Source organism: Mus caroli, chromosome 14, assembly GCF_900094665.2.
Source record: "Mus caroli chromosome 14, CAROLI_EIJ_v1.1, whole genome shotgun sequence".
In the NCBI taxonomy this organism is placed as follows: domain Eukaryota; kingdom Metazoa; phylum Chordata; class Mammalia; order Rodentia; family Muridae; genus Mus; species Mus caroli.
In genome coordinates, this window is record NC_034583.1 from 11,475,221 (window position 1) to 11,500,241 (window position 25,021).

The following is a 25,021-nucleotide window of genomic DNA, read 5'->3' on the forward strand; positions in this document are numbered from 1 at the left end:
TTGGTTTTTTGAGACAGGGTTTCTCTGTATAGCCCTGGCTGTACTGGAACTCACTTTGTAGACCAGGCTGGCCTCGGACTCAGAAATCTGCCTGCCTCTGTATCCTGAGTACTGGCACTAAAGGCATGTGCCACCAGGCCCAGTTCTTGTATTTCTTTAGAGGAGTTATTTATGTCCTTCTTAAAATCCTCTATCATCATGAGAAGTGATTTTAGGTCTGAATCTTGTTTTTCCTGTGTGATGTTTTGTCCAGAACTTGCTATGGTGAGAGATTCTGATGATGCCAAATAACTTTGTTTTCTGTTGCTTCCGTTCTTAAGCTTGCTTCTAACCACTGGTTACCTCTAGTGCTACCTGTCCTTGCTATATCTGAGTGGAGCCTGTCCTTCTTGTGATCCTGATTGTGTCAGAACTCCTCATAGTCCAGCTGTCTCTGTGATCCTGTGATTCTGGGATCCTGTGATCCTGAGACCCTGGGTGTGTCAGGGTTCCTGGGAGTCAAGCTGCCTCTGGGATCCTGAGATCATGGTGTGGCCATGCTCCTGGAATACTGTGATCCTCTGATCCTGGATGTGTTAGAGCCACTGGGAGTGGAGTTTCCTCTGGGTGTTGTGGTACTGGCTTTGGAGTTCATGCCCAAGGTATGCTGGAGGCATGTTGATCTTAAGATCCTCTGAGTGTTATAGGGTCTGGGAGTAGAGCTTCCTCTGGTGTTGTAGGATTGGTTGTGGAGTGCATGCTCAAGGTCTCCTCAGGGTCACGGCTTAGTCTGGAATAAACATGTGCAACTGGTCAGGTGGGGTTCCCATGTTCCTGGATCCTTCTTGTCCCAGTTACTCCCAGTGTTAGGACAGATGTTGTGTCCTCTTCACTTCTGATCTTATGATTCTGGGTGTGTTAGAGTGCCTGGAAGTGGAGCTTCCTCTGGGTGTTGTGGGAGTGGCTGTGGAGTTTGCACCCAAGGTCTACTCAGGGCCCTGGCCCAGTTTGGAATCAATTTCTTATGTATTAATGATCAGATTTTTGCCTGTCTATTCTTATATAAAAAGGAAGATTCCCCCCCCCCCCCGTGGCAATTTATTTGTGATTGTAAAGTTTGTAAAAGGACAAATAGGACTAGTCTAGAAAAAAAGGTTCCTTACACTAAAATGCAATAAATGGACCTGATGCTTTTCCTGAGAAGAGATGGCTATGAAAGCTGAAACGCTGAAATATTATCTTCTTCTTTAACCAATGAGAGTGCCACACCAGCATCTGACTCATTCTCCAGCCAACTGTTCCATGGGTATAACAAAAGGCAGGACAGTACAAAAGTTCTTATGCAGATTTCACAGAAGCACTAAGCATGGCTACATAGTGTTTGCTGCCAAGCAGGTAAGCTGAAAGCCTCTGGAGCACACCTTGGTTCCAGTCTAATTTGGAAAACTGGGAGCCTAAAGTCCGGCCTTCAACAGGTAGAAAGATGTCAGCCAGAGACTGGAAACCTATGGGAGAGCTGTTACCATGACAGTAAACCAAGAGTGTCAACTGCTGCTGCCCTGGACAACAAGTGAAGTACTTGCTGTCGAAGTCCAGCTGAGACATGAGAAAGCTTGCTGGTGGACATCACTCATTCATGGAGTCCCCTAATTTCCCTTTCTCATGGAGAAAACTTTGAGTGCCCCTCTTTAAACAATCCACTGAATGGACCAAAGTAGCCCTCGATCATACTACATAAAAAAAGAGTCCTGAAGAAACCTTTCTAACACTTCTCCCCCAGCCCCATGGTGAGAGCATTCTTGGATTTCAAGGGCCTCCAAATCTGAAATGGCATTTCACAGGAAAGGTTGTCTAAATCCTATTTATATGACAAGCATCCACCACAAGACCTTTTAAAGTCTCCACTCTACCAGTTCTCTATTAAAAAAATACAAATAGATTGTTTTTTTTTTCCCAAGGGACCACTTTTCTTACTGTACCCCACTGCCACGAGAGCTGCTATTGACACTGGCTTTCTGCAGTCTGTATTTGAAGCTCAGGGTTAGTTACAGATAATTACCATGCATTTATTAAGAAACTCTGGCTAGACAAGTCCCTTCCGATCAGTGCCAGCAATGGGTCACCTAGGGACTGAGACGGCAGACAGCCCCACAGTCCCCAGAGGACTCTCCACTCAATCTTAGCATCACTGGTGAGCAGAACACAACATCGGTTCCAATCCAATTGCGTGGGACCTGAGACAGCAGTAGGGAAGCAGAAACCGGCCTGACCAGGGGCACAAGTCCCTTCCGATCAGAACCAGCACCAGTCGGATCACCTTGGGTGCAGAATTGGCGGACACCCTCACAGTCCCCAGAGGACTCTCCATGCAATCTTAGGATCACGGGTGACTGGAACACAACATCAGTTCCAATCCAATTGTTTCAGGTCTGTAACAGCAGGAACAAGGACATTGGAGCCCTTCCTGACCAGAGGCTTGGGTACCTTTTGATCAGTACTGGTCTACCTTGGTTTCAAACAGACCAGACAGCTCCACAGTCCTCAAAGGAGACACCACTTCCAGGCACTGTAACACACCCAAGATCTTAGGATAACAGGATCCAGGGATAACAGGAGCTGGGTCACACCAGTATTTCAGGGTCTCTGAGGAAGCTTGACTGCCAAGAACTCTGACATACCCAGAATCTCAGGTTCACAGGAGCCCACAATCAAAGGATCATAGAGAAAGCTGGATTCTGAGGAGTCCTGAATCAACTAGGATTATAGGAAGGACAGGCTCCCATCAGATATAATATCAAGGGCAAGAAGCACTTGAGATAATCAGATGGCAGGAGGCAAGCATAAGAACAGAAGCAACAGAAACCAAGGTTACTTGGCATCATCAGAACCAAACTCTCCCACCAGAGCAAGTCCTGGATAAACCATCACACCAGAAAAGCAAGACATGGATCTAAAGTCACTTCTCATGATGATGATGGAGAACTTTAAGAAGGAAATACAGGAAAACACAGGTAAACAGCTAGAAGCCTTTAAAGAGGAAACAGAAAAATCGTTTAGCGAGTTACAGGAAAACACTACCAAACAGGTGATAGTATTGAACAAAACCACCCAGGATCTAAAAATGGAAGTAGAAACAATAAAGAAATCACAAAGAGAGACAACTCTGGAGATAGAAACCCTAGGAAAGAAATCAGGAACCATAGATGCGAGCATCAGCAACAGAATACAAGAGATGGAAGAGAGAATCTCAGGTGCAGAAGATTCCACAGAGAACATGAAGACAGCAATCAAAGAAAATGCTAAATGCAAAAAGATCCTAATGCAAAACATCCAAGAAATCCAGGACTTAATAAGAAGACCAAATCTTACCAAATCTTAGCATATTCAAGATACAATTTGTAAAACACATGGCACTCAAGAAGAAGGAAGACCAAAGTGTGGATAGTTCGCCCCTTCTTAGAATTGGGAACAAATACCCATGCAAGGAGTTACAGAGATAAAATTTGAAGTTGAGTTGGAAGGATGGACCATCCAGAGACTGCCATACCCAGGGATCCATTCCATAATCAGCCACCAAACGCAGACACTAATGCATATGCCAGCAAGGTTTTACTGACAGGACCCTGATATAGCTGTCTCTTGTGAGTCTATGCCAGTGCCTGGCAAACACAGAAGTGGATGCTCACAGTCAGCCATTGGATCGAACACCGGGTCCCCAATGGAAGAGCTAGAGAAAGTACCCAAGGAGCTAAAGGGATCTGCAACCCTATAGGTGTAACAACAATACGAACTAACCAATATCCCCAGAGCTCATGTCTCTAGCTGAATATGTAGCAGAAGATGGCCTAGTTGGCCACTCAATGATGAAAGAGAGGCCCCTTGGTTTTGCAAACTTTATATGCCTCAGTACAGGGGAACACCAGGGCCAAGAAGTAGGAGTGGGTGGGTAGGGGAGCAGGGTGGGTGGAGGGTATAGGGGACTTTTGGGATAGCATTTGAAATGTAAATGAAGAAAGTACCTAATAAAAAATTGGAAAATTGAAAAAAAAAAAGAAATTCTGGCTAATTCTACACTTAATTCTGACAGTGGAATGCAGCATTTCATAATTTTATTGACTAGTTCTGATATACACTGACGTTTTAAAAATATTAACTACATATGGAAGCAAACTCTGCCACCATCAACAAATTAAAAAGTTCAATGGGAGCCAGATATTGTTTTACTAACTTAATCCCTTCACTAACCCTTATCACTATCTGAGAAATATAAACAAACAAAAGGTTAAAGGTTAATAATTTACTGGAGGCCTCAATTGAAAGGTAGGAGAGATAAGATGAGCTTAGGCAGTTTATACACACACTCTGAACTCTTACATACTGCATAAACGGTTTCGATCTCTCATTTCAAGGCCTGAACCCTGTCCTTTTCAGAATGAATTCCTACTATGATCAATTATGAGTGTGCCCATTCATCCATGAAGATTCTCAGGGTCATTAAAGCTTTTGACTGAAACTCAGCTGGGAAGGGGTTCATCATGCTGCTTTCAATCCATACAAATCGTCTGCAAAGAGAGGAATTTGTTGACATTCTATCTGAGATTGCAGTGAATCTCACACCAAGCAGTCCTGAGAGCATGGTGATGCTCTCTGTGAATATGGAGCATCTTTTTATTTCATTCATCTCATTAGAGTCTAGAATTAGAGATTTGTAGCCTGTCTTTTGTAATTATACACATAGTCTGATTTATCTTGTCTGAGTTTCATTTCTGTTGCTTGCAAAAATATCTGACAGATAGCACAGAACTCCAGGACTCTGAAGTTCTTTTTAGACTCTTGGATAAATTATACAATTAATGACATTTTCTCTGCTTCAGACAAAATATTTCATTTAAGAATGAAAAAAGCAAATTGAGCTAAATAAGAGTCTAAAAAGAAGAAGTATCTTCTTCCTGATACCACCAGGGAGGCCTCCTCCTCTCTACCTCTGAGGACGAACCTCTGTCCCACAGAAAGGCCCTCCCTCCCTGCCCATCAGGTACAGACCATGCTCAACCTACAATGCTCTGTAGAGCCTTCCTTGCTTCTGATTTTCATCTCTAGCCTATTTGATCCCTTCTGAGATTTTCTCTGCAAAATAATTAGCCATCTTTTAAGAACTATATTTTAGTGTGTGTGTGTGTGTGTGTGTAGTAGTAGTAGTAGCAGTAGTAGTAGCAGTAGTAGTAGCAGTAGTAGTAGTAGTGGTGGTGGTGGTGGTGGTGGTGGTGGTGGTGGTGGTGAGGCTGGGAAGCTCAGGTGTGTCAGAGGACAGCATGCAGGAGTCAGTTCTTTCCTTCCACCATATGAATCTAAGGAACAAACTCAGAACTCTTTGATGGCACATGTCTTGATCTGCTGAGCCATCTCACTAGCTCCTTTAGAGGCAATTCACTTCTGTTTAAAAACAGCAAAGCAGGAAGGGAAGAAAGCGAAAGGTCTTGGCTGAGAATCTAGGTTTATTCTAGAGCCTGCTTATTCCTTTTTCCTCTCAGCACTGAAAGTGATCATTTTAGTAGTATGGGACTACACTGAATGAACATGGGGAAATGTGCTGTCCCTTAGGAGGTCCATATGGAACTACTTATAATCCTTAAACCTGAAAGCAGGGCTTCTTAAGGAATGGTTAGTAAGTATGGTGAGGAACTGGCCCTCCCTTGTACTCTCTCTATCTCTCTACTTTGTATAGGACTTAGGCCATGGTAGGGAGAAGAGAATGAGTTGTTTATTTTGCTCTAAATTCCCCTGCATTACTGCTGGAAGAACCTATGCCATCATTAGAAGATTAGTTAACTAAACATTCGTCTGAATCTGATACCGAATTAAACATGATCTCTGGCCCAGTGTAAATAGCAAATCACAGGTAAAGTCAACTCTTCAATTACAAAGGAAACTGCCTTATTTACATATAGTTCATGCCACTGTACTCTGAACTCCATGTAAAGGCTTATAGCTATCCAATACCTTGGTCCCAGTTGAGAGGAAACTAGCATCACTCTGTATAATTACACATCTCTTATACAATACATTAGCTCAATTTGCTTTTTTCATTCTTAAATGAAATATTTTGTCTGAAGCAGAGAAAATGTCATTAATTGTATAATTTATCCAAGAGTCTAAAAAGAATTCTCATTAATTTAAATAGCAGGATTAAAATTTTGTCAATGCAGGATAAAAAGACAAAGAAAAAGCATCAAAGAAAGCAAGAAAACCAAGAGCATTCATACCTATTAATATTTTCTCTCCACCTAGGAAGGTATATTTGCCTCACAGATGAGTGCTTCTTTAATGGCTGGTTGTGGATACATGAATTCAGTTTGGAAATTGTTTGTTCTTCAGTGTAATTGTAAGCCTCTACTGGTTTTTCATTAACTACTAAAGATTGCATGGAGTTTCTTTTTATTTTTTTGTCTTACTTGTCTGAATATAAAACTGAAGCCCTACAGGCTTATATTGAGTACAATTTGGTATTCTCCAATCTAGCAGAATAAATAACTGCAAATTACAATTACAAAACATTGCTTTATGTTCCAAACCAGTCATCAACAGAAACTGTGGAAATGTAGAAAGATGTACATATGGTTCACACTCAATGATCTCAAAATTGTCTGTAGCATCCCCTCCTGGTAGTCAAGAGGTCAGCTAGCTATCCGAGCAGTCAAGGGTTATGGCAGCATCTTCCTGTTATAAGGACAGGCACCCTGAGGCCCTGGTGTAACTGGTGACACTCAGGGGATGTGGGATTTAGTAGGACACTCTCCCCTAGTGCTTGCTACATCAGCTAATTTAGAATGAGCATCTTCACTGGTCATGTACATACAGGCAGACTACAGAATAGGTATGTAGTCAGGACTTAAAACTGTAGTATATAAAACAGATCCAGAGACTGGTAGGATTGCTCAGTGGGCAAATGCACAGCAAGTGTGAGGATCTGCATTTAATCCTTAGGACCCACATGATAGAAAGAGAGAACTGCACACCATCCTCTGACCTTCATCCACTATCCCATAAACAAAATGTTATACTAATGAGGAGGGAACAAGTCTCTTATCTAGGCTGGCAAACACATGAGAAACACATGAATTCCCATCCTGGTGAAACATCATACAATGCCAACCACTGAAACATAAAAGCAGACCTATTCATACATTAACATTTTTCCTTTTTATATATTATTTTTGTCCAAAGGTGTGTGTGTGTGTTAGAAAAGGATCACACACACACACACACACACACACACACACACACACACACACACATTCAAACAGACACGTTTGAAAAGGCAACGGCAGAGTTTTGATTCTAGGTGAGGATGTTCCTCTGTATGGCTAAGAAAAGGAGCTGAAGGATTAGAAGTGGACCCCACTGAACCGTGAGCTGCCAACCTGCTCTATGAGAACTTAGGGACAGCATCAGTAATTCTGTACCTTTGATCATAAATGTTGTTACTCCTTACTCTGAATGGGACATTTGTCACAGGAATCACAGACCAATATATAAAGTAGACACAGAAAAAAAAATTTCGCCTTTAAGAATAAGGAACTATCTTGTCCCATGGAGGATGCTACCTTACTGGCTTAACATAAAAAAAGTTTGACAGGGTCCTAGAAACTGGGATCTCTCCTGTCTAAACCCTTTGCTTGACAGTCCAGGCTACACATCACCTGCCATATACTTGATGCCAGTTCTAGTCTGCTTTGATAGGTTCCTCAAGGTCAAAATCTCTCTTTTTCCAGTTTCCATGTTAGCTCCTGTTCCATTGGCTGAAAATCAGAACCCATCTTGCAGAAGCCACAGATAAAGCAGCTTCAGGATCCTTCTCACTCTCCCTACATAGTGCTGAGGACTTGGAACAGCTCAAGTGCACAGAGGTCACAGGCTGATGGGAAAGAACACTAGTTTTTAGGCATGCTTGCTTACCTGATCAGAATTTTAAAGATTCATCAAAAATCATGGTTTCTTGGTTTATGAAAAGCAGCTCTAGCTATTCTGGACTACTGACAGTAAGCAGAATGGACTCTGCTAGAATATGGGGCATTCCACCTAGGATTTCACATTTTCATTTGTATTTCCTGTCACCTCTTCTCCACATTATCTAGGAAAATGAGCTCTTAAAAAGCATCACTTACAGGACTTATCTCTCTGGCATGATGTGATCACCATGACTCCCACTTTTCACTTACTGAATGCCTTCACACACAGAGACCATTCATTTTTACTGGCAGTCCTATAACATTTTGATTCTCTGACCAGTAAATTTCCTGCTGTCATCTTCTCAGTAACTACTTCATTTTGGGGAGCACCAGTCTTGGTGACTAGCATTTATTTCTGGTATCTTATCTCTTAGCTAACTAATAGTCCATAGAAACAGATACCAGCCAATATCCACTAAAGAGTTTATGTTTGCTGTGAACACAGACTAAAATCTTTGCTATTGCACTCAAGGATTGGTCTGAGGTCACTTGGTTTACTTCAGAGCAAATGCCCAACACAGCAGCTGATTCTCCCAGAAGCATAGCCCTGTCTTAGGCCCCCCTTCAAGGAGTTCCCACCTTCAAAAAAATCCTCCTTTTTGACTGAAGACATATCTTGTTTGCTGTGCATTTGTGCCCTAAGCATTTGGAATGAGATGAATGTAGTGTGCTGTTTCCTCTACAGGTCCTGTGCTTCTCGTTACACAGCTAGAAACAGTTTTTCTTTTCTTTCAGCTCACAGTTCCTGATTAGATAACACTCTAATAGAAGTTCTGAGGTTCCGCACAGAGAAGAGTCACATGGAAAGATCACTCTTATACTGATAGGAATATCAGGGATCCTATAAGAAACTGGACTTAGCATTACCTTTGAGTATAAATAACAGATCTGATCCAACTCATGGGAGTGAGTAACCTTGCCTCTTCACAACTGGGTCTGGTATAGACTGCAAGGACCACTGTAAGAACCAGAGTTAGGATCTTGGAAGTGGCATCTCTGAACATCCTTTATCCTTACAATACAGACCCCAGAAGCAGGCACTTGCAGACTATCTAGCACCATTAACTAGAAGGGTTATTTCCTGATATTTTCCCTCATGCTTCCAACTACTTTGGGTCTCATTTCCAAAACCTACATGAAAAGGCTCATCTGGGGAAGTTAGATGCATCAGTGTGTGACAACACTTGGTGCTGGGACTGATACCCAGGACACACATGGTAGAAGAAGAGAACTGACTCTCACAAGTTGTCCTCTGATATTCACATATGTGCTGTGGTGGGTATGTAGACATGTGTATGCTTGTGTACACACATACACACACCACAAACATACACCATCACCATGAAAAACAACAACAAGCAAGAAAAAAAATAAATCCTCCATTTTCCCTATTTGATATAGAGGTTTTAAAATTGATCTATAAATGACAGATTATCAATTAAGATTAATTTTCCAAGTAACACCATTATGACGAGAGAAAGATGGGACTTCTAATAGAAGTTTGTGAGTTTGATTCTTTCATGAACAACATTTCTTTTGGGCAATCTGACCAAGGGTGCCTGTAATGAGCATTCTATGAACCCACACTGACTCCCATGTCACACAGGAAACTCTGTTGGATGTTACACTTAGGGACATACATATACACTGTCTTCAAAGGTCCAGTAGGCATAACTATTGTTATAAAATGTCAAGTTCTATAATCAATGATGGCTGCTCATCTTGATTATTTATCAAGGACTTTGTCTTTTATTATTTGCCTCCATCAAAATGCCCAAGGTAGAGAGTGAGCTCCTGAGAATGCAGACCAGAATGCGCAGCAGCAACAGCTGTCTGTCTGACTGCTGGTTTTAAAATCATATTATAGAACTATTCAACTTCTGCAGACTTGAATAAGACACTGGGCAAACAAATTTCAGGATTGCCCGTAGAAGCAGGCAACTCAGATCTGCTGAGCAAGTGCCCCGAGAGAAGCTTCCTTGTATCTGTCAGAAGCACACCCAGCTGAAGCCACAGCTGAGGAGAACTGTGATATCCCTGTTCTCTGAGCTCACAGTCAGGCCTGGGTGGTTTCAAGACTATGAGCAGCAAGCAAAGGGAAAAAAATCTCAAGGAGGTTACTACGTGATCAAGCAAGTTCTCAAGCAATACCCATGACTTCTTAGGACCTTCCAGGGTGATGTTGATGGGGGCATTCCCTGTGCAATTGACCCTATAGTGGCTTTTGCGGCTTGCAGTGTGATGGTGATCCTAAAGGAGCTCTTTCCTAAGATAAAGCGTTAGGTGCTGATAGCCATCACTGTCCACACAGAACTTAAGGTGGAGGCATGCAGAAAACCTCTCTGCATAGCCATGGAGGGCAAAGCGTAGGAATTACCACAAGTTAGTTCAGAAAGTAACATTTGGGAAACTAAGAAGCAGAAAGCCTGGGTAAGTGCTACACTCTTGTTAAGATGGCCTTACTGTCAGAGGTTCTTAGCCATATTTAAGCATCATCAGCACAGAGAGAGCAGGGCCTGATACACCCTGCACTCTGGGAATCACAGAAGCCCACCACATCTCCCTCTGATGCTCTGAAGACCAGGGTGTCTGCATAGGTAGAAAGAAGAAAGTTCTCTCACCTCCACAACAAGCTCTTGGGAACAGAATGCCTAATGACCTGGTTTTTAACAAAATGTTTCCAGTGATAATCTTGCATGACAACTCTGCTGGAAGAAAAATATAATTTCAGAAATCAGAAAAGGTTACATTTATTTATTGAAATGACTCCCACAAAGTCATAAATTTCAGAAACAGAAATGTTCCTCCACCCAGCGGGACCGAAGTGGAATTATATCTTGGCAATACAACCTTAGAATTAAGTCTAAGATATTTGGAAGCCTTTAGTGTAGAGAACACCAACTGATCAAAGAAGGGATTCCTTGCAAGTTCAGGTGGTAAAGTAATGACCTTAATGGGGCTACATAATAGAGTGTGAGTAATTCAAATATCATCAGCAAATCTCTTGGACAATTTAGGAGCAGCTGTACTACTGAGCTATACCCCAGACATCTGTTTGTCTCATAAAATCTTGGGGAGGTGAGTGACTTCCTAAAGATCTAATGAAGGCCATCCAAGTCCTGACCTGCTCCATTTTCTCCAGGACGGAATGTAAAGTAGCCATCCTGATTTTAAGCTTGTTCTTGTGAGTCATGTGGGTGGTCATGGATGCTCTGAATCTAGAATGCACTGGCATTTTCAGCACAGAGGAAAGAGCTACAGAACAGGCTCTTTCACACTAAGGTGGAATCCTCATGCCAAGTTCTTGCATATTGGGATAACCATTGCCTGGGCCCTACACAGACACAGATGAGACACAGCAAGAAGTCCCCCCGAAGCAGTCCAGTGAGCCATTATGAGTTCTCCATTTCAAACACAAAAAGATGGGGGAAATGTAAAAACAACAAGGTATACAGAATACATAGGAATACACATATGTGACCACTCTTGTCTGCTGAATGCTACTTGCTGGCTATCGGGGTGGTGATGACACATGCTCAGTTTTTTTTAGTGCACGTGGTAAGTCCTGAGCAGCCAAGGATAATCTCTGACTTTATTAGGCCTACTATATATTTGAGAGGCAAGCATAAGCAATTCCTCTATAATGGTATGGTGTGAGAAAGGGGAAGCACACAGGTTCACAGACAAAAGGTAAGGGACATTTACTTTTGATAAAATGATGTTTAAATCAAAGCCTACAGAATTAGCTGGCTGAGGGGAAGAATGAGTCCAGGAGATGTTCCCAAGGAAGAAAATCCTTTTAAGAGGTGAGGAAGCAAAAAGCAAGGGAGGCAGATGTGGTACACACAGGTAATTGTAGCACTTCGGAAGTTCAGAAAGCCTCAAGCTGCAGGTCATCCTGGGGCACATAGTGAGCCCAGGTTGTATAACAAGGCACTACATCAATGTCCTCTGACTCACCAATAACGGAGGAGAGAAGGAAACTAGAATGGGGGTGGCCTTAAGGACAAGGCAGAAAAACACCAAAACACAAAGGCTAAACAGTCTTAGTAACTGGTTGAATTAAAATCTAACACTTCCAGTCTCTCCCTTAAGGCTTAATGTTTATGACATTGTTATGCTATGCTATTCCAGAAACGAAGTATATAATCTTTATTTTTATATTAGTGGTATGAACCACTGTTTTCTGTTATAAAGCTAAAGGGAATTTTAATTTAATTTTGTATGTAGCTGGTACTATATGATTACCAAACTGAAAAGTTTAGATTATTTTTTTTCTATTGTTTAAATTTTCCTATCTTGTCTCCCTTAGATCAATTTTTCAGTTAGTATCTATACTTTGGTTCTCTATCTATAATGCAATACACCAAATTTGTCAAATTTTCCATACAGTTGCCCAGGGGGTCATCATTGTAAAAAAGTAACAATATTCAACTGGTAGCTGCCAAAGACCTACCTGACAGGCTGCTGACACAAGAGGTTCTTGGCTCCCTGCTCAGTGTCTGACTCTAGTCTGGAGTGGGGCCTGAGGATTCATACGTCTTTCATTCGCCCAGGTGGCCCAAATGCTAGAGTATGGAGAACACATCCCTAGTAGCCAATGAGTATAGGGGCCAGGAAGGAACAGATGCTCTCACCTCTTAGCCAAGGCAATAACAGTCATGCATACAAGTATAATTCAAGTCCAAAGCTGGAGCTGAATTGTATTTTCAAACAATTTTGGAAAAGTGACATTCCAATCTTGTTGTCTGAATTTACTATGAACTAATAGGAATTCTGCTAGCACTCTATAGCTAACTTTACCATCTGGATGGAGCACAGAGCCTTTGAGAGCTTTCTAAAACCCACTTAGGCCCGCTGCCATCACTACTGTCAAATGGAATTTTGCCTTGCCAATGATTTTGGGAACCAATAAGCTCCTCTATGAGGCGAAAGAATTTCTAACACAAGCAATGATGTTTTGTTTTAGAAAACACCAGCTAGGTTTCAAAGTAATGAGAGTGGGAAGAACAGGCAATTACATTGTACTTCATCAATAAAGGCCGGCATTACATATGCTGCATCTTCTTTAAATCAGTGTGATTATAATAATCATGAGGAATTCTGAACTATCTCCAGTAAGCTTACCACTTCTTTGGTTACATATGGGCTCCACACCAGCATTACATGGTGATCTTGTTACACCAACTCATTTTACAGCCACTCAGTGTATTTAAACATACTACTTAACTCACTTTACACCCACCCACACACACCCACACACCAAAATCCCTACATAGATCAAGGACAAACAGCTTTGATTTTACTTTTGTTCCAATTAAAACAATTCATTTTAACAATGGTTAACAAAGATGTGTTAAAAATGTTCATAAACTGACAAAATATCATATATACATATATGTGTGTATACACACACACACACACACACACACACACACACACACACACACATATCTGGCATTCAGCAGCCCTTAGGAGGTAATAGACACTACGTACTTTTCCAGCCCAATCTTGTGGTTGACGGAATGAAAAACTACTTTGCACAGTACTCTGCAATGACTACTTTCTACTTTTCACTACATTTTGTAGTTTCTTTAACTTACAAAGTTTAGCAGTAGCACTGCTGTGGATCCCCAATTGATGGACCTCAGTCTGATTTGACACTGCTGGCTTGTGCTTCCTGCATATTGATTACTGAGAGCAAGGGCAGACAGTGAGCCATTCCAAGAACTGCCAGGATGGCATCTATATCATCACACCATGACACACCATCATACCAGGTCATGCCATGTCATGATGAGTACCATGACCCTCTACGATACTTATCACTCTAGAGAGTACCATGACACCCTGTCATACTGAGTCACTCTATAGAGTACCATGACACCCTGTCATACTGGGTCACTCTATAGAGTACCATGACACCCTGTCATACTGGGTCACTCTATTCAGTACCACGATGTTGTGTCATACTGGGTCACTCTATAGAATACCATGACACCCTGTCATACTGGGTCACTCCATAGAGAATCATAAGGTCTTATCATACCACGTCAGTCCATGTCATGACGCAAAAATGCATCAGTTCAACTTCAGAAGTTCCCATAGTCTGTAAGAATCTTAACCCTGTTTAAGTTCAATGTCTCTTCTGAGACTTAAGGCAATCTCTTAACTGTAACCCTAAGTAAAATCAAAATAAAAAAGCAGATTGCCAATATACAGTAACACAGAATAAACAATGTCATTCCAAAAGGGAAGAAAGGGAGTACAGTGAGGAAATGCTGGACCAAATCAAGAGCAGAAACCAGCTGAGCAAACTCCAAATTCTACACTTCTATATCTGATGTCACAATGCTCTTCAGACCTTCAATTCCTTTCAGCTTTGTTGACTGCAACACATTTCTTTCTTGGGCTGGTTCTATATTCTGTTAGCAGCTCTCCTGGTCAGGTATCCCACAACTCTGTCATCTCAAACATCTTGGGAGTCTCCAATACAATCCAGGCTTCACCTTCACAGCTTTATGCAATGGCCTCTCTGGGCCTCCATGCCAGAACACCCCTGACATGTACATGGCCTCAAAATATTTACTTTAGCAGAGAAGGATGATTCCACATCCTCTTTCCTATATTCTTGACTCTACCTCCAGAACAATATGGCCAAAGCTGCCATGTTTTGCTGCTGGCTGGGTTGGAGTTACCTTTTTCATGCAATTTCATTTTCAGCAGCCTTCTGGTTTTGATGGTTCCTTTTACTGCTTAAGCTTTTCTTTACCTTTCCAGAAGCTGGAAGCTCAACTGGCCCTGAGGTTACCATCTTTTTATTTCATTTAGCATCAGGTTTTCTTTAAACTTTTTATCTCTTTGAGCACCAGACTTTACTCCATCACATTTCCTGGTCCTCCATCTATCCTCAAACTGTACATTATATATATATATATATATATATATATATATATATATATATATATATTTGCTCAGCTTCTTCTTTTTTATTGTAGATCTGCCTAAATGTGACCATCAAAAAACACATAACAGAGTCAATACTAGGCTGTCCTGAAATCTCCTCTGCCATGGCCATGAATTCAAAATTCTTCAATTTAGCCTCAGGCAGATTTTTTTTCATAAAAGGACAAAAAGCAGCCACATTCTTTGCCAAAACATCACAAGAATGGTCTCAAGGCCATACTGACTCATATTATTCCCCTCTGAAACCTCTTGAGATATTCCATTTTTATCTACATTGGCCTCAGCACCACTATACACTCCTACTAGTATGGCCTAGTAAGCTCTGCTTAAAATGTTCAAATTCTGTCCTAATCTAAAGTCACATTTCACCAACTAGCTGCATGGTAAGGCCTGTCACAGCAATACCCTACTCCTGGTACCAACTTCTGTCTTTGGCAGTTTTCTATTGCTGTTAAGAGACATCATGACCAAGGCAACTCTTAAAACATTTAAGTGGGACAGACTTATAGGTTCAGAGGTTTAGTCTATTGCTATCCTGGTAGGACGTATGGCAGCATACAAGGCAGACATATCTGTAGAGAAGTATCTGCGAGTTCTATATCCAGATCCACAGATAGGAGGGAGAAGTGGGCTTGACATGGGCTTTTAAAATCTCAAAGCACACCCCTAGTGGCGTACTTTCTTCAACAAGGCCACACCTTCTAATCCTTCTTACGTAGTACTGGTGACTAAGGTCATACCTATGAGCCTATGAGGGATATTCATATTCAAACAACACACTAGAGCACAGCAGAGACTTCCTTGACTGCTTTATTGCCTCATGAGTGCTCTAAATGATGTGATTCAGTGTCCCAACCACAGCAGCAGGAGCAGGCCAGGCCCTCTTGTGGCTGATGATCAGTGCTCACCATGCTCTTGATGGTGACCTTGGCAACTGTGAACTTATAACCCTGAAAACTTAGAACCAAGAGGAATCTCTCTTACTTATTATCTTACTTATCACCTCAGGTATTTTTCATGGCCTTGGAAGGTTAACCTAACACAGAGAATATATAAAGAGAAGTAGATTATTGTTGTCACTGTACTAGGCAATGATATAGTTCAGAAGCTTTTGGCATTTTTCTGGGGATGAGTTTGGAAAGCATTCAAGATGCTACTAATTATCTGAGAGGATGAATAATGTCTTAGTGGACACTGATGATAAGGACTTGTATGGCCAGAAGTGAAAGGAATTAAGACAGATCATGCTGATAAGGTTTCAGAGGTGGGTATGGATACTCTCTTGAAATGCAGAATCCATGCATTTCTGTTTTAGCTACATGTGCTGCAACCGTGCAAGGCTGAGAATGTCAAGGCAGCTGACTAATTCATCTGGTGGAGACCATTTAAAAATGTTGCAGTGTTCAGGTCATGGGAGAGTGAGTGTTGCTTTTTTTTTTTTTTGCCAGACTTACATGAAAAGTTATAATATAAAGGTCTGAAAACTGTGCCTTGGCCTAGGAAGAAGCATGCTTAAAGTCATCACCAGCAAGGGTGGTTTTTAAAGATATTATGACAAGTTATTTGTAGCAAGACCAATGGAAAAATGCCTTAAGGACATCTTATGAATCAGCACAACCCATCCATTACAGCCCATAAGAGTGGAAAAGTGTAAAATCTAGTTCTAAGACATTTTGGGGGAAGACAGCTCTAGGGGATCCTCCTTGCCCAGAAACATGTAGGAATGATTTCCCTGGGATTGTTCTCCAGTGTTTAGCTTTCTAGGCACACAAAGGCTGTAGCAGCTGAAGTTAGAGGGGATCCTGGGGTCACAGTTCATGTTGGCAGGACTTTGGCACTATCAATATGATGCCAGTTTTGCAGGCATGTAGAATGTAAGCTTTATACATTGAATCACAGAAATCTGCACGGCGACATCAAACAGAAGGCCAGGCAATGTGTAGGTGGACTGGAGCAGAGGGCAATCGTGTGAAGCCTGTGGGACTGAGCTAAGGCTCCAGCAGAACCCCAGGAATCTACATACAGAAGGAGTATGAGACATCTGCTAAGAAAGGCCATGGGCAGGGAATAGAGGCCAGATGAGGGTCACTAACATAAAAGGTTACATCCATTAACCTGAGTTCATACACCAAATATGTAACAGCCAGGATCTGACAGGCCCCAGAGGCTGTTTCTTGCACTCTAAAAAGAAGAACTAAAAGAATCACGAAAGACTGATGCTTAAGATAGAGGCAACACCCTTGGTAGTACAAACTTTATATGCCCTGGTACAGGGGAATGCCAGGGCCAAGAAGTGGGAGTGGGTGGGTAGGGAAGCAGGGTGGGGGGAAGGTATAGGGAACTTTCAGGGTAGCATTTGAAATGTATATAAAGAAAATATCTTAAAAAGAAAAAAAAAAGATAGAGGTAACACAAATAAGAACATGCTAGCGATTTCCTCCACATTGAGTGACCCTGGAAAGGGATGGAAAGTGTTTTTCCCTTCCGGCAAGCTGGTATAAAAAAACAACAGTACAGAAATTCTAAGTGAGCTGGTTTGAAATTCAGGTTTTTGTTTCTCTTTATTCATGTTTACTTATTTACTTTTTTTTTCATGGCACTGGGGAATCAAACCTTGGGCCTCAGGCATAGTGAATTACTGAACCTCATCCCATTCTGTTCACTTAAAACCAAAAAGGTTTCTTTACATTTATTTCATGTGTAGGTGTATATATGTATGCATACCATGTGCATGCAGTGTCTTTGCAAATTGGAAGAGAGGGTTGGATCTCCTGGAATTGAAGGTATAGACTGCTGTGATCTGCCATGTACATGCTGGGAACTGAACTCACATTCCCCTCCCAAGCAGCAAGTACTCTTAAATGCTGAGCCATCTCTCTAGGCCCTCAAGACTTACTTATTTATTGTTTTAACAAACATATTTTAAATCCTTAGAAAATTGTCACTGAAGAATGTGCACTTAAAAGAGGCTGAGATTTTAGCATGGTCCTTAGTAAAATCAGAGGCGACCTTGCCACAAATTTGTTGATTTGCACTACAATCTCACTGGGGGTTAAAAGCTGTCTCAAAAAGGAAGGGTATGTAAATTTATATATGCCTTAATGTGGACAACGTTGGAAACTGAAGTCTCCACATCATACTGTAGCATCTTCTGCCAAGTGAGCTTGTCTGCCTCAGGGAACCTGCTGCTCCTCTTGTGTTGCCCAGTGGGAGCCTGGACCCCTGCACTCTTCCACTGTATCTCACCCAATTCATTGAGGAAAGTCTCTCAACTTTTTTTCTTTTTCTTTTCTTTTCTTTCTTTCTTTCTTTCTTTCTTTCTTTCTTTCTGTCTGTCTGTCTGTCTGTCTGTCTTTCTCTCTCTCTCTTTCTTTTTTTTTTTTTTTTTTTTTTTTTTTTTAATTTTTACAGTGTGGGGAGCAAACTAGGTGCCTCATACATATCTGGTAAAAAGTTAACCTGAAAACAAGTCTGAGCTCTGTGTGACATCAGCCACACAGGACTCTTCACACAGCCTGAGGACCCCCTTGATGGATTGTATATGTTAGGAGGGTGAATGTGATTGTTCTGGACCAACAAAGTCTGGGACTATCAGGACAGGGGAACACATTAGCAGCAGTACCTCATTTCATTCTTATATGTTAACGAGGCAGGCATATTATTCCCTTTATAGTCTAGAGGATTAGATATCAAGTCCAAATTTGGAGAGATTCAGAATTCAAACCCAATACGCTGTTCTGTATTTGTAAATCTTAAAATATAATAGATCCCTTGGTTATTTTTCTGTAGCTGTGACAAAACATCACAACAAAGGCAACTTATAAAAGAAAAAGATTCAATTTGGAGCTCACAGTTCCAGAGGGCTAGAGTCCATGACCATCATGGCAGGGAGCATAGCAGAAGGCAGACAAGCATGGCACTGGAACAGTAGATGAGAACTCACAGTTCACTAAACCACAAGCATGACACAAAGAGAGATAAATGAAAATGACACAGGCTCATAAAAGTTCAAAGCCAGACCCAAGTGACACATTTCTTCCGATAAGGCCATAGCTCTTCCTAAATAGTTCTACCAACTGGGGACCAAGTATTTGAACATATAAGCCTATTGAGGCCATTTGCATTCAAACCATTACATATAGCAAATGGCTGTAGAAAGGTATTTTTCAAAAACATACTAGTTATAACAACATCACCTATCAGTTAAGTCCTACCTTTGTTCCACACTATTCAAAATCAGAAAAATGACTTCACACTAGAGACAAAGTGTAAATGGAAGATTTTATTACCAAATGGCCCAGTTGAACAGAGCTGTAAAAATGGACTGAGTTAACTATGTACAGCTCCATTTCCTTGTCTGTAATAACTTGCAATGATATAATATAATCTGATGGTGTTACAAAGTGATGAAATTCACAGGAATATTTTTTCTTCTTATTTTTTTAAATTGGATATTTTCTTTATTTATATTTCAAATTCCCCTTTCCCGGTTCCCCTCTTCGACCCCCCCCCCCTTCCCTGCTTCTATGAGGCCCCTTCCCCTTGATTCCCGTCTACTGGGGCATCTATCAAGCCTCCATAGGACCAAGGACCGCTCCTCCCATTGATGCCTGACAAGGCTGTCCTCTGCTACATATGCAACTGAAGCCATGTGTACTCCTTGGTTGGTGGCTTAGTCCTTAGGAGTTCTGGGTGTGTGTCAGGTTGGTTGATATTGTTGTTCTTTCTATGGGATTGCAAACCCTTTCAGCTCCTTCAGTCCTTTCTCTAACTCCTCTATTTGGGACCTTGCACTCAGGCCAATGGTTGGCTGCAAGCATCTGCCTCTGTATTTATAAGGCTCTGGCAGGATCTCTCAGGAGACAGTTATTTCTTGTCATAGGAATTCAGAATGTAAACATATTAAGCTGGGAAAATATTTGGATGCTAGAATCAACAATTATTTTTAACATAAAGCACAGAAATCTTTTTGTTTTTTGTTTTTTAATCTGAGAAGCATGCTGATTTCAACAAAAACCTGTATAAAGAAGATATTTCAGGCTATAAATAAAACCATTGACAACAGTTTTTAAAAAAACATTAGGAAGTTTTAATCTATTACTTGTACAGTTTCAAATGCTATGTTTCTAACAGTTACCCAAGTACGACATTCAATGCAAACAACAAATGAATTCATGGTCCCTGATCTCTACTAGGGTAGAAATTATTAAGCTATCTGACAAAGTTTAGTAATGCTAGGAGTGTGGGCTCTGAATAACGAGGCTCAATGATCATTACCACTACAGAAATAATCCATTGAGCTGGACAAAATTGTTTTTGCTTGCTTTTTGAGGCATGATCTCACTATGTAACTCTAGCTGGCTTAGAACTTGTCATGTAAACCAGCTGGTTTCAAACTCTGACAGATCAAAGGTATGTGAGAAACTCTGACAGATCAAAGGTATCAATGAGAAAGCTAGGCTGACTTCACAACAGGCTTCAAATTGGCAATTTAGGAGACAAAGCCTAAATCTCTGTTTCCAAGAACTGGGTAAGTCTAGGCAAGTCCATGCCTCAGAAGTGCCCCACTACCTGGTCTGAGGCAAGGACAATGGGTCAGCAACAGTTTCTAGACTTCCTCAGCAACAGTTTCCAGCCCCTACACCCTGGTAATGGAAAGTCCCTAGAGATGGAGCAAGACAAAGCCCACCTACCTCAGAATCCCCCTTCAAATCAGGCCTGCGAGCTCACTTGGTTGTTTCTCTATTGGTAATGGGAGACACCAGCATGCTGGACTTCTGCAGAATAAAACTCTGCTTTTACATACTATTTGAGTCCTGGGTTATCATTCTTTGGCAAAGTCTGGACCATTACAGTACCACCACACCTGGCATAGACATTTATTTTAATAAATAGACCAGTGCCATGTCATAAAAATAAACGGAAATGGTGGAATAGGAAGAGAAGTCAAAAAATTGTCATAAAATTAATTTAAGTGTAGTTATATAAGAAGCCAGTGTTCAAAAAACACTGATGGAAATACTTCTCATAAAGTATCCTTACACATGGAATCTTGTTGTTACTATGTTTATGGCTAATGGTTCAGTATGACTGAAAATTTTGACATTTGTTTTCTTAGAAAGTGATGTCCAAGGAGAAGTGTGGTGGGAACAGGCAGCTGCAGGATCTGTCTCAGGGTCACCCTATTCTGACCCAGAGCCTGCCTCTGACTGTACATGGCACTAGGAACCGACTCAAGGTCACACTGCTCTTATCAGAACCTGCCCTGAGTATACTTGGCATTAGGACCTGTCTCAAGGTCACACTGTTCCACCCCAGCCTGCTCCTGAGTGTACATGGCACTAAGATCTGTCTTAGGTCACACTGTTCTAACCCAAACCTTCCCCTCAGTGTATATGCAGCAGACAAAGTGATGCTGACAATACAGTGAGGACTACTTTTTGGTTACTCAGGTTTCCTGCTTCTTTTCTTGGCTGGAAATGGAAGTTACTGTTTGTTCTCTGTTTTCAAAGTCACTACTGTCCTTTATCAGTCAACATACACATTAGAGTTATGATGTCAGTGATGCTACAGGCTGCAGTGCTAACTATAAAAAACAAAAACAAAAAACAAAGAAACAATTATGTCCACTGAGGGTCAACAAAGAACTCTTCCATACAACGTAACTGTTCACAGGCAAATAAAACACAAGGTCATTGTTGGTAATTAATGGCAAAGGACTTATCTTACTGGATCACAGATATCAAAACAGAATGTTTGAAGATGTAAATTCTCTAAACCATGAGAAAGTACTACAAAGTACACATTAAAAGAAAATTGCAAAAATCATTACATTTCTTCTGAAAGTCAAATTAAATTTAGTTTTTTCTTGCTTCTCTATTTTGGCTAATTTCATGAAATTTTGTTGTCAGTTTGGTTTAAGTCTTAACCATCTGCACAGTGAGATCTAACATCTTCCAGGCAAACAGTCTGCTACTCACTTTCTAGTGGTAGGCCCTGCCATGGACTGCAGGTTTCCCCTATCCTCTCTTCCCCAGCAGCCTGAGGCCCAGAGTCATAGGAAGAGGGGTGGGGTAGGACATCCACATGGGATCACCCTGAGCCTCAGGTGACTGCTCTGAGGTGAGGGATGTAAGTCTTGGTGCTAGCTATATAGCCCTTCTCCCAACAGCTGAGAAATGCAGTACTAAATACCCAAAGAAAAATGTCATATCACATGACACTTTCTATAAGCATCTAAAGGAAAGCAGTCATTTATGTTGTTTATACATAATTTCCAAACTAAAGATGCTGAGAATCTTCGAGGCACACGGTGAAAGAAATTTCTGAATTACTGACTTTTCAGTTCCTCAATGAAAACATATCAGTCCTGATACACTTAGTTCTTACTTGGAGGTAGGTCTGCTAACTAACATCAACCAGGACACTTCTAAGTATTTGGCGTCATTCCACTTTCCCCATTGTGCTTCCTGTGACAAGCTCACCCTGATGAACCTGAAACCACCAAGCTCTTCCTGAATATGGCATTGCCAGGAATCTGCCCTTCAATGCCTCAGCCCAACTCAAAAGGCTCTTTGCAAAGAGATGCAGCAAAAAGCAGGAAAAGATGAATGGGAAAAATAATTGAGAAAAGAATACAAGACTGGAAATCTGTTCCAGCAGTACACTGTACTGCTGCAACTGTGTCTTGGGACTAGTGAGACTGAAGACATCGTGGTCTAGAGGGTCAAAGGAGTAGGGAGAGAAGTGGGAAGGGAGGTGAGAAATAACAGGTTCTTATTGTGTAACAGTTGAGAGTACAACTTTTGGAACCCATTGGGCCAGAGCATTAATTAATTTTAAAATTTCGCCCTGTTATGAACAATCTAACTTTAATAGAGAGACTCCTCTCTGAGCCTTGGTTTTTAACATTTGAAAGTGGAACTGATTATATGTACCCATGAAGGATTTGAGAATAAAATTTTGAATGGCTAGGACAATGTGCTTATCAGGGTACTTGGTATACATTGTAATGAAACAAGACCCACTAGCTGCCATTGCCACCCAGGTTTGGTTATCTTCACTCATGGTTCCTAGCTAGCCTACCAGATGATGTGTGATTGCCTTCTACTCACTCTCCAGCCTCAGTAGGCCTCATTTTCTTCTATGAAATGACTCTTTTTCTTCTGTTTCCTATGAAGAAGAACAGATGCCAGCCATCCACTCTAGTTGGTTCTTCTTCTAATCCAGAGATAGTAACATGATCATTCTTAAAAATTTCATCTGTAGCTTTAAAATCTCACCTTCTGAAAGAGGTTTACTATGACCAACTGCTGTGGTTTATATAAGACATTTCAAAAGCCTCTTGTGTTAAACACTTGACCCTACTTGGTTGTGTGCCGATAGGTGACTGCATCATGGGAATATTGCCTTCATCAATGACTTCATGCTGCATAATCTATTAGGAGTGGGGGACAGCTGGATGAAGGAAGTCACTTGGGGAACTGATCCTCAAGGAATGCATCAAAGTATTGAAAGGTGCTAATAGTAAAGCATGCTGCGAAGGGAGAGGAACAACTGGCAGTCCTACATCTGTAAAGTCCATGATCCACAAACATGGTAAGTCTGGTAAGATGTCCCTAAAGGTGTACCAGTGGTACCTGTATCCTGAAGGTAGCCAAAGGCTGTCTGATTGGATACCTTCTGATGCTTGATGGAATTCATGATTGATACGTACAAACTTCATCAATACTTGCTGCTGGAGAGATGTCACAGATCATAAAGGACAATGTGAACTTCTGCCATCTCCCTAAACTAATGTAATTTCTAAATTACTAATTTTTCTAATTACTAATTTTTACTTACTAAATTTCTAAATACTGATCCTTATCACTTGTAGACAATTGTAGCTTTCATCGCTCATCAGAGAAGCTTCTTTTTGTTAACAGATGAAGACTCCTACAGAGATCTACAGCTGGTCAGAACGCAGAGAACTGCAAAGAGATCCCTATACTGAAGGCTTAGAGAACACTGTAGAAGAGGGATCAGGATGCCTGCTGCTTGATGGTGTGCTCTGACACTAGGAAAAGTGCAGCCATTCACTCCCAGTGACAACATGCCAATGTGGATGAGGGGATTTCCAAAAGGTCCAACCCCTAGATGAAGAGCTGCAAGTGTGCAGTGGTGTCTGAAATATAGTAGAGGCTCAGTTTCCTCCAGGAATGAGCTCCCACATACTTTAGCAATCCTCAGTGGTCTGTCAGCTTTGGACACATGTACATATGGACAATGCTAAATGAACTTAGTACTCAGTAGGTGGTATATACATTTATGCATATACATATATACACACATACAACATATAACATATACGTGTGTGTGTGTGTGTGTTTGTGCATGTCACAGTAATAATTAAAGAGGAAAAGTTCATGAATTTGGGAAGGGAGCACAGAATGTTGGGAGGAAAGGTGAAACAGATCTATATAGTACTACTATATAAAATTCACAAAAAAATTAAAACCTTTAAAAAGATGAAATATACTCCAACTATCCCCTAACTGCCCCCAACTGAATGTCGAAGTGACTTAGAAGGTCATTCTCAACACAACTGCCAAGTGAGGATGTGTCATTGTGGATGAAAATATTCTAAAGAGATATTTGTGGCCTTTACTTTGGCTATCAGACTTTGGAAACAATGGAGTGTAAAAAAAACCTGGAATTATCCCTAGAATGTCATGCTGGGAAAAGAGAAAAGCCTATAGCCTGCACCAACCAAAGAAGAAATTTCTCTCCTTGAAAGGTTACTCCTTGAAAGGTTACCCCTTGAAAGGCAGGGGTGAGGTGTCAATGACAGGCAGGACCACAGCTGACTGCTTACACTTGCATGACTTTGGCCTTTACTTAAACTTTTTTTTTTTTTTTATATTTTTATTACATATTTTCCTCAATTACATTTCCAATACTATCCCAAAAGTCCCCCATAGCGCCCCCCCACTTCCCTACCCACGGGATCCGTCCCATAATCAGCTTCTAAACGCTGACACCATTGCATACACTAGCAAGATTTTGCTGAAAGGACCCAAATATAG

At 41.2% G+C, this 25,021-nt stretch overlaps 1 protein-coding gene across 12 annotated transcripts in view; it reads right to left on the reverse strand.

The window, feature by feature from the left end:
• Window positions 1-25,021, reverse strand: part of Ube2e2 (ubiquitin conjugating enzyme E2 E2) — a 300,978-nt gene that overhangs the window by 109,655 nt on the left and 166,302 nt on the right. For 3 of the 12 annotated variants that reach the window (XM_029468987.1, XM_029468986.1, XM_029468984.1), the window contains exon 4: window positions 10,610-10,696. The exons of 7 other annotated variants lie outside the window; for them this stretch is intronic. In XM_029468987.1, the coding sequence (XP_029324847.1) occupies window positions 10,610-10,696 (87 nt within the window). Of the gene's footprint in view, window positions 1-6,242; window positions 6,575-10,609; window positions 10,697-25,021 lie in introns of those variants that run through there. 2 more of the 12 variants (XM_029468985.1, XM_029468994.1) reach the window with 2 other exon arrangements.